The sequence below is a fragment of the Orycteropus afer genome, unplaced genomic scaffold, assembly GCF_000298275.1.
Source record: "Orycteropus afer afer isolate SDZICR_OR568_19922 unplaced genomic scaffold, OryAfe1.0 scaffold00002, whole genome shotgun sequence".
Taxonomy (NCBI): domain Eukaryota; kingdom Metazoa; phylum Chordata; class Mammalia; order Tubulidentata; family Orycteropodidae; genus Orycteropus; species Orycteropus afer.
Window position 1 is genome coordinate 35,243,225 of NW_006921589.1, and position 14,863 is coordinate 35,258,087.

Genomic DNA, 14,863 nt, shown 5'->3' on the forward strand with positions numbered 1-14,863 from the left:
AAATTTGTAAACTGCGTTACTAAACATAACTCTATAAAACATTCAAACTATTCCTGGTGATAATTGTGCTTTACCTCTTCCATGTTGAATGCACTTCCAATTAATTTGAGCCTTGCTTTGCCCAAAATAATAAATTTGTTCACTATAAAAATGGACACGATGAAGCGCCACTAAAGGGAAAATGAATTTAAAAGAGTGCAGAATCTGAAAACAAACTAATCACAATGTTCACTTAATTGTATACTTTATTTAAACTACCCTTCTTAGGGGGTTAATAATTTAGAATCAATAGTTCTCTCAAAACATAATGAAATATTTACACTTTATAAAATATTAACCGATTAACAATACGGCTGTGTTGTTTATAAGAGTGTAACTGAAGCCTCATAATCATGCCCTTGACACAAGCGCGTGAGGTTAGCGAAGTGATCTTCGCAAAATAAATGCAGATCTCCAGACAGTGGTGTTTATAAAATAGCTCATTAATGGTTTAGGATTGAATCGCTCCAACCATCCGCATCATCAGATATAATAATAGTGACGAATCAGACAGGAAAGATTCTGGCTAAACCATTTGCATTTTTTCCCCCCAGAAGTACTGAAGTCCTAATATCACCAATTCTTCTAAGTTCCTGGACATTGATCCGGAGGGGGATTACGCAGTTCAACACCAAGGTAAGGAAAGAAACAGCATTATTATCGTTGTTAAGAACTTAATAAGAAATGCGTCTCTCCCCATTTTGAGAAGGGGCTTAAGTTGGCCAGTGGCAGCTGGTTTTTGCCACTCTCTTTCCTATTTCGTGATACTACGGATTAAAAAAAAAAAAAAAAAGTTTGTCGATCGAACTTACAGTTGGTTTCTTTGCAGCCAAAAACGTTTTAGCTACCACCACGGGTTGCTTTACTTGTGCCTCTTTGCTCTCTGCGACTTCCAAAGGTGCATTTCCTCTAACCCGTTTGTTTGAGGGAAAACGGAGTTTGGAAAAGGAGGGAAAAAAACAGGGAAAAGGAATCACTGCCTAAACCCCCAGGGTGGCTCTCCCGAAGGTTTACAATCTGGCTCTCTTGCTTTCTCGGCGGGGCTCCCACTGCCTCCCGGCTGCCTCGGGCTCTTTTGGAAGTTGGTGGGCGGTGCCTGGGTGCGGGGTTCACCCGGATTTGGGTGCTGAGACTTCGGCTGGCCCGGGCAGGTTTCGCTTCTGGGACCCTTTCTCTTCCAGAGGCTCCCCAGCCTCCCAGGCCCCAGCTTTTAGTGGATGGCTGTGCGCACGCTGCCCACCACCGGGGGCGCCGCGAGTGGGTCTCAGCCGATACTGGGCAAACTCTGCGAACCAGGATTACACGAAGTCCCGGTGCAGGGCCAGAATTTCCAGAATTGCCCCCCGGAGCGCGTTTCCCGAGACCGAACTTAGTTTGGCCCTCTGGCGCCGCCGTACAGTCTACGCTTCTTAAGGGGGACCGGCAGCTACGGCTACAAGATAGGAGAATCCTTGAGGTCCTGAAGATTAGGATTGAGCGTCTAGGTGTGCGGGAGAAAAGGGAGGCGCCACCAGTTGAGTGGGCCTCGCCAGACTCGAGGTCATCGGGAACTGGCTCACATCTTCCCGCCCCAGGTCCCCAGCAGCAAGTGTCCACAGGCGCCCCAGGCGTCTGGCAGGGACCGTGGCTCTAGCCCACGTGCGGCTCCTTAAGGAGGCCCAGTGCCCAAGCGGGACCACACGGACAAAAGTACAGCCAGAGCCCAGCCTGCTTGAAGAGAGCATGAGCCACCTTAAATGAGTGCCGCGGCCGTAGCCCGGCTGCAGGGGCGGCAGCTGCGGGAGTCAGCAAAAGTTTGTGGCTCAGTCGCCGCTTTGCGGGACCTGCTGGGAACGCCCCCGCGCGGCCTCGCAGGAGAGGGGAGGCCGGGTCCTCACCGTACAGTTCTGTCTGAGCCCGGAGCCCAGGGCCCGAAACACTTGTGGTCTCCGGAGCCCCAGCCCAGCAGCCTGAGGACTGGGAGCCCTACTGTCATCGCTGTCACCGTGCCACGGCCTCCAAGCAGCCCGGGCTGTTCCGCTGGAGATGTCTTCGGCGCTGGGAGCGCTTCAGGAACGCAATCCAGGGATGCCCCTTGCCCTGCGTCCCCGACGCAGCACACTCTCCGGTGCCACCCGCGGCACGGAGGGCAGTGCTCAAGCTCCCGCCGTTCAAGACACCCCAGCTATTGTTCTGGACTCGGGGCTGTGCCCGCAGTGAGGAAAGAGCGGCCTTCCGTGCCTACCCGGCGACGTGGAGCGCGGAGGCTCGGAGGGCCGGGACAACCGGTTCCGCGCCGAGGGGGAGCTCACAGGCACCGGGAAAAGTTGTTCCGAGGGGCGGAGGCGGTGGGTTGTGGGCGGAGGCGGTGGGTGGGGGAGGCAATCGCCTTCCTATCTCCAAAGTCGAAAGTACTGGGCGCAGTTAGCTGAGCCGGGAGCGGGAGGCAGCCGTGGCCACTGCCTGCGCGTGGGTCTGCCAAGAGACTGGGCACCCAGTGCCTGTCTAGTTGCAGCCGCCTCCGCACTGGGACGAGCGCGTCTAGGGGCTGGGAGAGGCGGCCGCGCCCTGGACCCACCAAGAGAAAGAGGACCAGACCCGGGGCCCGGCGCCTGCCCGCGCCAGGGCGCGCCCGCCCGCCAACCGCGGGCACTGTCTCACGCTGCACGCCATCCTCTGCCATCGGTCCGGTGCCGCCTGGCGTGCACGGTCCTCGCCACCTCTCTCCCACTGCCGACTCTCCTCTTCCTCCTCCTCCCTCTCACCCGCCCCCTGGCCTGTCCCTCTGTCTTCTCCCCAGCCTTGCAGCTGTTGGGTCGCCAAGCTCACTGCGATTGATTGATTGATGTTTAATTTCCTGCCAGGCGGGGCTCCCTTTCCCCCGCAACCTCCCCAGCCCTCCTCCCCGCCCCCCACTCCCCTCCTTGATTGCAGTGGACCAGTCTGGTTTGGGATTAGATCTGTGCCCCCCCACCCCCATCCCGAAATAACCCAAAGACTTCCCCTACCCCCACCCCGAATTATTATTTTGAAGGCACTAGATCTGGGGACGGAAAGGGGGAGGGGGAGAAATCGGAAACCGAGGACAACCCAAAAGGACTCACTTTGCCTGATGACTCAACGCAACTAATAATCATCTCCCTCTCAGTGTGTCTCTCTCTGCGGCTTGCCAGTGAGTCCGGCTCTGGCTGCTGGCGGAGGCGGTGGCGGCCGAGAGGGAAGAGGCAGGCGGTGATAGCTCTGGCGGCCGCAGCGTTTTCGCCTGCGCGTGGTTCCTGGTCCTGGAGCCTTCCCGGCTCTCTCGGTGGCACGGCCACGCGACACCGGCTGCGCCACCTCCCGCGCTAGCGGCCCTACTAACCCGCAGCCCCGGCCCCTCGTCGCCACCTCCCGGTTCTCAACCCTTTCTCTCCAGAATCGGTCTTTTTCCCGAAGGTGTGAAAAGGCAGTCTTCAGCCTCCTTCTTTCTCCCCCCCCTCCTCTGGCGTCCCCTCCCCCGCTCGCTCGGGTGCCCCTTTGGAGGAGCCCTCCTTTCCCTCCCCCCCATCATCATCATCATAACAACCATCTCAGCACAAGAAGAAGACACCCTGACCCAGGACCTTAAACGTTAGGACCTGGGGGTGAGGAAAGGGGAAGGAGGAAGGAGAAAAGAAGCCTAGGAGGACACTACAAGGCAAAGCACCAGAAACTTTCCACCCTGGATTCTCTACTTTTGCTCCATGGACAGAGCCCCAGCCAGCCAAGTTACAGACAGACCGTAAGCAGTAAGTATGCACAGCAAGGGCTCGCACTGCGCTTGGGAGTGCGCTTGGGAGTGCGAGCAAGACCCGGTCCACCTAACTCCCTCTCCGGCAGCTCACCCCGCTCCTGCTGTGCAGCTGGGGGTTGGCAGGGCGCAGCCCTCCCGCGGCTCGCCCCTGGTCTCTGCCTTGCTGCATCCCCTCTCTCACCTTCCCTCTGTCACCCCACCTTAACTCCTCGGCCAGTGGCGCCGCTTGATGCTCAGGCAGCCAGAGCGCCTGTGAGGATCTCCAGCGCACTTGGTTGTGCTGGGTTCCTGCTTATCTGGATGTCACGGCAGCGCGAGCGCCCGTTTCATCAGGTGTCCCCCTGTACCCCCCGCCCCCCCAAAAATCCCAAGGATGCCTCGACCTGGATGTTCTGTGAGGAGAGCGCTGCAAGCCAAGCAACCCAGAGGGAAACTTTGGAGCGATTTTAAAATTGAGATTATTGACGGCAGCTCCTGCACTCAAGAATTTAAATGCGCTTTGCTTTTGTGTTTTATGCTGAAGAGCTTTTTATTTTTCTGAAATAAAAATATCAGTCAGTATCAGATGAAGATAAAAATATTCCAAAATAATGATTGTAGCCCCGCACTTGTGATGGAGGTTATTCTGATATAGAGCTTAAAGTGTTTGGGATGCTTATTACCGTGGAATTAGGACTGATTTTGTGCAAGGAGTGTGTTTGTCAGCACTGGCTTCGTAAAGGTAAAAAGCGGGGATTCAGGAGTCCCTTAGTCCATCCAGCCTTTGATTCCTGCCGCGCCATTTGCGGCGCCTTCAGCCTGTGGTCAATTTGGTTTCCATGGACTTGTGTACATCCTCCACGGCCTCGCTCAGTGGGGGAGCTGTATTTTTATGAAGTTAATTTCTTCCTCAACCATGACACCTTGACGATGAGGCTGTCGCACTTGGGAATGGTTTATACCAACCCTTTCCCCATCAGTGGGCCACTTCTAGGCGCCCCTAGGCACCTGCCGGGGGTCGCACCATCGAAGGCCAACTCCTGGGGAGCAGCAACTGCAGTGAGTTGGAGCACCCCAAGCTCTGGATTCCTTTTGGGACGCCCAGGGTAAGGTTGGGACCTGCTACCCGGCTCAGGCCCCTTGGGCAGCGTGGGAGGAAGTTTGTGTGGCTGTGGTGCTGCGCTCTGCCACTGGCCTGAACGTCTATCACGTGTGTGAGCGGTTTTCCCTCTTTTTTTCCCTCCCCCTTCTTCCCCCTTCCCCGCCCCCTCCCTAGGTCCCTGCGCGTTTTATTGCGACCTGCCGGTGGGAACTTTGTCTCCGAGTCGGAGCAGCATGGAGCGGCGGAGCGAGAGCCCGTGTCTGCGGGACAGCCCCGACCGGCGCAGCGGCAGCCCCGATGTCAAGGGGCCTCCCCCGGTGAAGGTGGCCCGGCTGGAGCAGAACGGCAGCCCCATGGGAGCCCGCGGGAGGCCCAACGGCGCAGTGGCCAAGGCCGTGGGAGGTAACAGCCCGGAGCTGGGAGGCGAGGCGCGCGCAGCCGTGGCCCGGCGATGATGGCCCGGGTGTCAGGGTTCAGGTTGATTAGGCGCAGTTGCGGTGTAGGATTACAGGAAGTGAGTTCCAGGTTGCCAGATAATGCCCCCGTAGATTCTCATCTGCAACTAGTAGCTTCATCGTGAGTTAAGAAAGTGGTTTACCCAGAGGGTGGCATTTTTTGGGCACTTTGCCACTGTGTGCTGAGGTGTTGGCAGGTTTATGTCACAGCCAGCTAACTGTTTCTAGATTTTCCTAGAGAGCTTTTTAGTGATTTAACTCTTTTGCCTTGCCTCATAGTGTCTGTTGGAGAGATGAAGTTTAGGTGCGTTCGTTTTTGTGGAATAGTCATTAATGGTCATGCCAGTAGATGAGCAAGAACTTTGGGGTTATCTTGCAGTTGAGACAAATCTTTCAAGATAAATAAGTAACAGTTGGAAATGTTTTGTTACATTTCTAATGAGAATCCCCATGAATCTATGAGGCCTTTAGAGGATTTAACAGTACAGTGCTGATAAAGTTTAAAGCAATATGCATTTGGAACTTTGTTCCGAATTATAGCAAACAGGTAAAAAAAAGCAGTTAGCCAATAACCATTGTTTCCTTTTCCAAGAATGCAATATTATTTAAAGAAAATCTTTTGTTTTTACTACTTGAACAGCAACTTTCTTTTAAAGTGGTTAGGAAAAGTAATTTTATAAAGACATGAAATAAATTTAAATATCATTAAAATATTTTGGAGTTTGTTTGCATTTGCTTAGTTTTTTTTTTTATATATAAAATGCACAATTCCCCATGACATGCAATTTCTTGTGTGTTTGAGAGAAATCATTAATTATTTTTTAACTTTTAAGTTTTTGTTCTCTTAATATTTTCACCAGTATTCTATTTAATATAATCACTTTATACTAGTCTGCCTGACATGAAACAAAGTCCTGGCAAAACTTAGTGACAAGCTCCCACTCCCATGTTTGAAGTGTGCATTGTGTGTATCTAAATAAATGCTTAATTATGAATGGTTATTCTTTTTCTTTTTTTTTTTAAAGAGTTTTAATATACATTTTATACATTAGCATGTTTTTGTGTTTGTTTATTTTGTTATTACTATGTCTTCATGGTTGACACTGAGGATGGTTTGTCTTAGTCCCTTGCATTAATTAATCATCTTCCCTGAGAAACCCTCATCCTAATGTTTAAAGTTTTTTTTTTTGTTGTTGTTGTTTAATTCAGCAATAGATTGTGACTTGTGTCTTCAATTTGGGGGACTTGAAAATATACTTTAATAAAGCAAAACGAAACTGGATAATTCCGTGCCTCACTTTTTAAAAGTAGGTTTTTTTTTGTGTGTTGTACGAAACCAAGCATAGGTTAGACTTTGCAAGTAATCTTTTAGGATCTACCTATAAGAAAGAGAAATACATGATGAATATGATGGACCTAATCATGAGATGACATGGAAGTGCTGATTGTGTTCAGTTGAAAGATTTTCAGAAATCCTTGGAGGAGATGTGTTCTCACAGTGGCCTTATGCGTAAAGAGAAAACTTGGGCTTGAAATTTGAATCTCTTTCTGAAGACCTAATAAAATCCACTAAATTGAAAGATGTCTCTAAGCATTTTAGAGTGTGATATTAACAGCTGTGCTTCACTGAAACTATTTTTTCCCCTATGTCATAGAGATCTATGACAGAAACTGTCTTCTGTTGACCAGGCACTCCTTTAGTATCAATTAGTGGTTGCTTTTCAGATTTTCTGGGACTGTAATTCACATTTGATCACTTATTATAAATCTTGGGTAAACTAAAATTGTTAAGTCTTGGTGAGAAATAAGGATGTGTTTTAATAAACTGCCCTAGTCATTTTCTCTGAGCTCTAACTTAATTTAGTAATATTAAAGGTCTTATTAGATGCTTCCCAAACTGAAAATAAACATGATGTTATTTTGTCTCAGTATGTACCATTTATAGCATTTAATAGTAAAATGGCCAAAATAATTTTTATATGAAGGGTTTAATTTTTTTTAAAGAGGTTTTGCTTTAAATAGCATAATTGTTTGGAAGGATTTAATTTAGAAAACTTCAAAATACAAGAACTTTGAATATAACATTTTGATAACATAAAGCTTTCTTATTAATGGTAATTATTTTGTGGGTTTCCAAATGTACATTAAGGTTTTAATAGTTTCATTTTTTAAAATCATATATATATAGATTGGAGAAAAGCAAAGCCTTTTAAAAAACACATACTTTCTAAATGGAAAAAGTTTGTAAAATATATTTCTATTTGGAGGTATTTTATAATTGAAAGATAATTTTTAGAATGTAGAAGAGCTATAAAATGGATTCTCTTTCTATTACCCTACATCCTTTTGTTTAAATTTTCTTTATGAAGCAATATAATCCATATAAGTATGGGCAATTACAAAAAATATTTGTAACTCTACATCATTTATTACCATTTTCAGATATAGTAGTCTTGTCAATGTTGTAAAGATGACTATAACAAACTATATTTCCAATATAGAGCTCAGAGTTTGGGAGTATGTCTTTGTTACTATTTAGTGGTTCTCTTTCTTAAAAGGTCTTCCTCTAACAATGGGAAAATCATTAAGTAGATGGGTTGCCCCCATAAAATGGCAGTGTGTCTTCCAGATTTTGATAAGCAGTGAGGTGAATACATGTTTCTGAATGCTCTAGTTGCAACAGTAAATTCAGCTGTTATTCTGCCATTTTTTTTTTTAAGGGAAGAGGAATACTTAGTTTTCATGACAACTAAGTGTTTATAAATAAAGGACCTCATTTTAGTGTCTAGATTTAGCTAGCAGAGATAGTAGATATATTGTCATGGTGTCAGGGCTGTTTTGAGAAGAGGTTTAAAAGTTAGTGCATTGTTTACAATGTGGTTAGCTTGAGAAGACTCTATTAGGAACTAGATCAGTTTTGCTTTGTCTACCGCTTTCTAGGATATTTTTGCCCCCATCTAAGCTGTGTCTTTTCAAGCACATATGTAATAAAATATAAGTGCTCAGATGTGTATGACAGTCAGCTTTTATAGAAGGTCTTCAAGAAAAAAAAAAAAAAAGACTAATATCACTTTAAAAAACATAGGAAGGCTGGGGGAGACTTTAGAGCTAGCAAGAGCACAGTGGTGTTGACAGTTTTATATCCCTGCTGGGTAACATTCACTTACTAGAATTGGCGTCCCCTCTCAGCTAAGTAATTCACTCCATAAGGATTTTGAAAAAGGATGATTAATGGTGGATAAATTGATATTTGTGAAATAATTGATTAAAACTTACAGATCTATTCGATGACTTAGAAAAATGAAAGATTAGTGAGGATGACAAAAAGAAGAATCAGATGATTTTTTTTTACCGCGATTAGCATAAGTACCTAAAATGTTCTGCTGTGCTCAGGGCTTCAGCCAAACAACCTACAGCATAAAATGAAAGTGATGCCAATCATGTTTCCAGAGGAAGCCAGGCATTCTGCTTTCCTCCTGGACTGCTGAAAGGCTCTGGCCAGTAGTGCCTTAATAGAAGTTAAGTATTGTGCTTCATTCATTGTTAACACAGGCATTTTCACTTTTCAAATGTTTGGCTTCCAGTAGAACTTTCAGACAGCTTTATTTAAACTGAATGAACAGTGCTGGAATATACCAGATGGTGTATTTGCTGATAGGAGGCATTCAACATCAGAAATCTTTTTGAAATTTTTCATTTTCTTATCAGTTTTTAGAATTGTTTTTGGTGTTAAATGTTCTACATCTTAGAGAAAAATGTTTAATCATTGGGAGTATCTTTTAGAAATGTCCCTTTGCTTATTTTTCCAAGAATAATTTATTATATGTTGTTAAAATAGCACTTTAATTTTGTTGAAGAGCTATCTGTCGAAGTCATCTTATAGCTGGTCTCCCCATAGTGGATCAGTTTTTCTTGCTACCAGACAGTGCTTTCAAGAACATAACTGTCTTCTTTCAAGGGGGGAAAATCATTATGCAATACACTCTGATGTATTCAAATAGGGAAGCAAATGTGATCAAGATTGTTAGTCAGGGCCTCATTTAGAGCTGAACATTGTCTGCAACAACTGTTAGTTTAATTGTCTGCATGTGAAACGTTTCCTTTTAAATTAAAAGAAATACAGTTCAGGTCAGGTATAGTCACCAAATTAACATAGAGGGACATTTTACTTTCTGGAAGGAGTACAGATATAAAAAGAGTATAGATATTTATGTATTGAAATACTGAAAATACTTAGATTGCCAACTTAGGACAAGAGAAAGAAAAATCATTAAACAATTTTAGCCAAGGATGAGCTCTATAATGCTTGTAAGAAGGACTCATGTTATGACTTCAAAGGAGAAAAGATTGTATGCTTCTCTCCTATCCCTATCTCTTTTTAAAGAGTTTTAGATCTTTTAAATAGAATGAACTTAGCTTTTGGGGTCATCCAGCATTCTAGCATGCCCTCTGTAGTTTTGCTGAGGTAGAAAAATAGCCCTTCTCTAAAGTGTTTTTAGTACTTGGCCTGTTATTAAAATAAAGACATACTTGGTTAAAATATATATATATATATATGCAATGAAACATACACATTAAACAGAACATAGGGTATCCGCCCCTCAATGTCCTGAGCATAATTTGATGTTTTGAGTAATTTTGGAAGCCTTGTGTTCCCTCAGCAAAATCCCACTGACCATTATATATTCAAGATCATCTGCAGTGAAATGTGTGTATGTCTGTGTGTTAGAACTACACAGATGTCTCTTAAGGCATCTTTTTTTTTTTTTTTTTTTTTAAAAAAAAAAAAAAAAAAAAAAAAAAAATCCTTTCCCAGGGGGTTGTGACCAGCAGAGTCAGCCTGCACATCTGAAATATCTGGTGTTGATTCTCCTTTTCTTTTTTGATTTTTTTTTTTCCATCTAAGTAATCTAATTAATTACAGAGGAAAGCAGACTAACTATCGTTTACTAGTACCTAAGAATATGAATTTTAGTGATTTTAAGACTCTGGATATCAGTTTTATTCTAGGCAAGACTATGGTGATTATGTGGTATTTCTGGCAAGGTAGTAAGTAGTGAAGTTTGATGGTTCATAAATGAAAACTTTTCTTTTTAAGAATGCATTATAGAAACCGTTCATATGAAAATATAAAAAAAAGATATGCTAAATTAACAGGGTTAGATGAATTCTAAATTGTATTATTTTCTCCAGTTACTCTTAAATTTTTTAGGAGAAAAATGACACAATTTCTCATCAGCAAAAAGTTTCTTTTAATAAATAATGACCCACATTAGGGGCATAAAATATGTACGTAATTTGTTTTATTTCCAGAAGTCAAATTTCATCCTACATAGCATGTAAAGCAATCAGAAATACTTATATTCTCTTCAGTAGGCTTTTTTTTTTCCCCCCTAAACCAATATATTAACATGTGGCAACAGTAGTTTTCACTGTCTTCCTCACATAGTTTTTACTATCTTCCACACATGAATGCTGAGATACAATGGCATTTTGGAACATATTTAAAGATGGAGCATTTGACAAAAGTTGTATGTGTAACAGTTTGTCAGTGAAAAGTGACAAGTGGGAAATGACAAATGAAATGTTGGCATCATCACTCTTTATTTTGATAAAAATGTCTCAATTTGCAGTGATATAATACTGTTTCATATTATTTCATGAGTTGTGTGAGATGCATAAGGGGAATTTAGATTTTGTGAACGGAAAATTAGCAGCCCAAACTCTTTTCAGAAGCTTTGGCAGCAAGTTCCCCTCCCCCCTGCTCCCCAAGAGTAAGAACAGCAGTGAAATGTTGGATCTGGTTCATCATGCATTTTAACTCATTATTGAAAAGAAAAAAAGTAAATAACTGAAAATGGTTTCAAGAAGGAGACCTTTATGCTTAGCTCAAAAATGAAGAAGAGGGTTTGCCTTTTAGTTTCTATTCTTTTCTTTAAAGCAGTTTTAAAAAGACTGATTTCCCTTTGCTGACTTTGATTGTATGGGCCCTTCCTAGCTTCCAGTCAGCACTGCTCTCCAGTGTTATTTTAGGGTGTCAGTAAGGACAGCTGTGGATTTCTTTTATCTTAAAGTGTGAAAGAGGTTTTGAAGATGTCTATGTGTTTAAAATGGATTTTTATGTACAAAGGATTCATCATCCCGACTACTTAAGGGGAATGTGGTAGATACTTCAAAGTCAAAGGAAAGGGCCCTGATAGAACTTAGGTATGAGTTAAGACAAAAGGCAATTGAAAACTTGTTGTTGTTGTGTGCCGTCGAGTCAGACCGGACTCATAGCGACCCCTCCTTGGGTTTCCAAGGCAGTATCTCTTTGGAAGTAGATTGCCCAACTTTCCTTCCTAGGAGTTCCTAGGAGTGGCTGGTGGGTTTGAACTGCCAGCCTTCTGGTTAGCAGTCAAGTGCCTTAGGCACTACCCTATCAGAGCTCCATTGAAAACTTACAGAGTTTTAAAAAAAAAAAAAAGGCCAACTCCCTCCCTCCCCCAAAAGCTAGAGATATAGCCTCGTTAGTGTGCTGTTGTCCATGTTATGAAGCAACATTGGTTCCTTTATTGTCAGTGATCAACCAAACATTTATTTCCTTCTTGTACATAGAACCAAGCACCAGAGCATGGACGTGATACATGTAATTTTTCAATGAAAATGCTTATGTAACATGTTCCGTGTTGGAGTTTCCAATGTCATCATGGAGCTCTACATAATTTTGTGTGTGTGTGTGTGTGTGCTCAATTAACAAAATTGTTTTTGTGTTTAATAAAAAGCAATTTAAAAATCATGGTAAAATCAGTATAATTAAATGGCAGTGAAAGGTTACACCAGAAACTGCCTTCTCCAACCTGTGCCATTTGCTTCTCGTTTACAGTTTTACTTATTCTAGATAAAATCATAGGTAAAAATGGCATAATATGATGTGAATGTGCCTTAGATATTTAACTAGGGCAATTAGCTTTTTCATGTGTGTTTTTTTCATTTTTAATTTGTGTCTATACCTTTTTTTAAAAAAAAAAAAACACAAAAACTGAAAGTGTTGGATATTATAATTATTTGTTGTTATTAGTTGCCTTGGAGTTGATCCTGACCCATGGTGACCCCTGGATTGACATAAAATACTTAAAATGCGGAAAATATGGTGAATAGAAATTTCAAGAATTTGAAGCTTGCAATAAAGTTATCAGCAAACTGTCAGTCTTACATTGTAGTAAGAATGTTTGTTATTTGTGGGTAGGAAAACTCTCTGAGAAAGTATGTTTCAATTTTAGCTGCTTCTGTTATTGATACTATTTTGCTAGTATAGGAGATAAATTTCCTTTCCCCCTTAACTGGTTGCATTATCTTTGGGATGGAGTTCTATCCTGGAACACTTGGTTACTAAACCCTAGGAGAGCATAACAATAAAGATCAGAAAGTTAAGGGAAAAGAAGAAAATATAACACTGCCAGCCACTATTTATGAAAAGGGCTGCATTTCTCCATCCGGGTAACTGTTGCCTGCTGATGTTTGCACAGTTCCTCAGATGTGCACAGCAGCTCAGTGTCTTCCTTTGTTTCATTGAAGACTAGCACAGATATGAAAAAAAAAAAAAAAAAAATTAAGGGATTTTGGTGAGAACAAATGTTTTCCAAAGCTCTGACAGAGGCGACTAGCAGGTATTTTTAATAAAACAATTTGAATTTCATCACATTAACCACAAATAACTTTTTCTTCCTTTAAAACATTTTTAAAAAATTGTGTTTATATTTGACTGGAAAGCAAGTACATCAGTTCTTTTATAAATGAGTATGATTGATTTTTTTTTTCACACAAGGAAATATTTGCTTTGCAAAAAGAGCACATTTGTTTAAATATCATGTCCAAGGCTCCTAGGAAGTGACTCGAGGAATAGAATAAAAATAACCATATTTTCAAATTTCTTGATTATGTCCTATGTTAAATTGCCTATTTTAAGTTGCATTTGTTTCAATTCCTTAAAAATATAAGGGAAAGCAAATTTATTAGGAAAATGCATTCATATTAAAACTCTTCAAATAGTGGTGTTTTTGAAACATTCCCCCCGCCCCTTTTTCTGTTACCAGAACAAGAACTTTCTTTTGTCATGATCCATAGATGCTAACAGAACAGCATGATAAATGTCTCTTTAAGTGTGGTAGTAAAAGAAAATGACTTGTCTTCTGAGGCAGTGGAGAGTTTATGTTGTTTTGGACCCATTTCCCAAGCAGTGATCGAAAACAGATTACAATAACAATTATACAGTCAGAAGATGCAATATCCATTTCTGCTTTAATTGAGTGAAAGAATAATAAAAACATCATTAAGAAAAATGAGGTGGACCTGTCATACAATGTACAAATTTTTAGTCTCAGAGAAGATGCAGAATAACTGAAGTGCTTTTCACTTACTTTGTCATGTTTATTAGCTAAAATCTGGGGGAGAGACCATTTGGCTTTCGCTCTTCAGAGAGCAAAGAAGTTCAAAGAAGAGTCCATGGGGAATGGTTGCCTGACAAGACATTAAAAGTGTTGGGTGACTTTGACTTCATATGTAATTTGAGAGAGGAAGCCACATTTTCTGGTAGTGTACCTGAGGTGTGATCCCTCTCCCCTTTTCTTTCAACCAGTCTAAATGGATGTCAAAAATAGTGGATTTTCCTCTTGTTACAGAGCCCTGACAAGTAAGCATGAGGTGTGGTCCTGGGCCTGCTATTCTTCGTGAAAGTCCTTACCAGAGAAAAGGGGAGGGAGAGAGTTGAAACTGAATCATAAGCACCCACATTCTCAGCATACATGGGTTTGTGGGGGAAGCTGAGTCTCTGTTTATACACACCACTGGACATGTACTCAGGTGACATAAGCTTTTCCTTATATACATATACTGTCACCTGAGACAGAGGCTCTGGGCTCCATCTGCAATAATTTGAACCATTAAATCAACAATCCTTAACATTGCTGGGCCTCTGGGCCACATTCCCCGGAGGCAACCTTTTAGCAACTTGGAGGCCATCGGCAGGCAGCAGCCAAAATCAGAGGCTAGTTTCCCTTCTCTCTGGGCTGTATTTCTTACTCTAGTCATAGAAACTGTGAGCTACTGAACAGTGGGGTGATAACAGTAGAGTTAGCCCGGCACCCTGTTTATTGTGGGAATGCTAAAACTGCAAATAGTGTTGGCTACCAGAGAAAGACTACAGCCCAAGGTTGGATTCGGTTGACAGACTGAGAGGGGAACATTCCTTTGATCTGTTTCAGAGTTTTTGTGGGTCCAATGTTTAAAAACATTTCCCAGGGTGGAAAAATGAAAGGAATAAGGGAGATAGCAGGTCCTTCTTGGTGGAGGTCCCATAATCCCAGCCTGTCCCAACCATCATAATATCATCCCCATTCAGTATGGAAGTTAGATCAAACAGTCTAAAATGCGTGTTTTTTTTTTTTTTTTTCATGTAGCCCAGAGAATCTAGTTAATAGCACCTTCATTAAAATACTTTTGTCAGCAAAAGATTTTTCAGCATTAACATTTACATAACCCAAGTGCCTTGACGAATGC

The 14,863-nt window shown here is 42.6% G+C and overlaps 1 protein-coding gene across 1 annotated transcript in view; it reads left to right on the top strand.

Annotated features, from left to right (window-relative positions):
• The first annotated feature begins 662 nt into the window (after positions 1-662).
• Positions 663-14,863, top strand: part of SATB2 (SATB homeobox 2) — a 207,994-nt gene continuing 193,793 nt past the window's right edge. The window contains exons 1-2 of the mRNA XM_007935347.2: positions 663-675; positions 5,046-5,273. Coding sequence (XP_007933538.1) covers positions 5,105-5,273 — 169 coding nt within the window. The 5' untranslated portion in view covers positions 663-675; positions 5,046-5,104. The remainder of the gene's footprint in view (positions 676-5,045; positions 5,274-14,863) is intronic.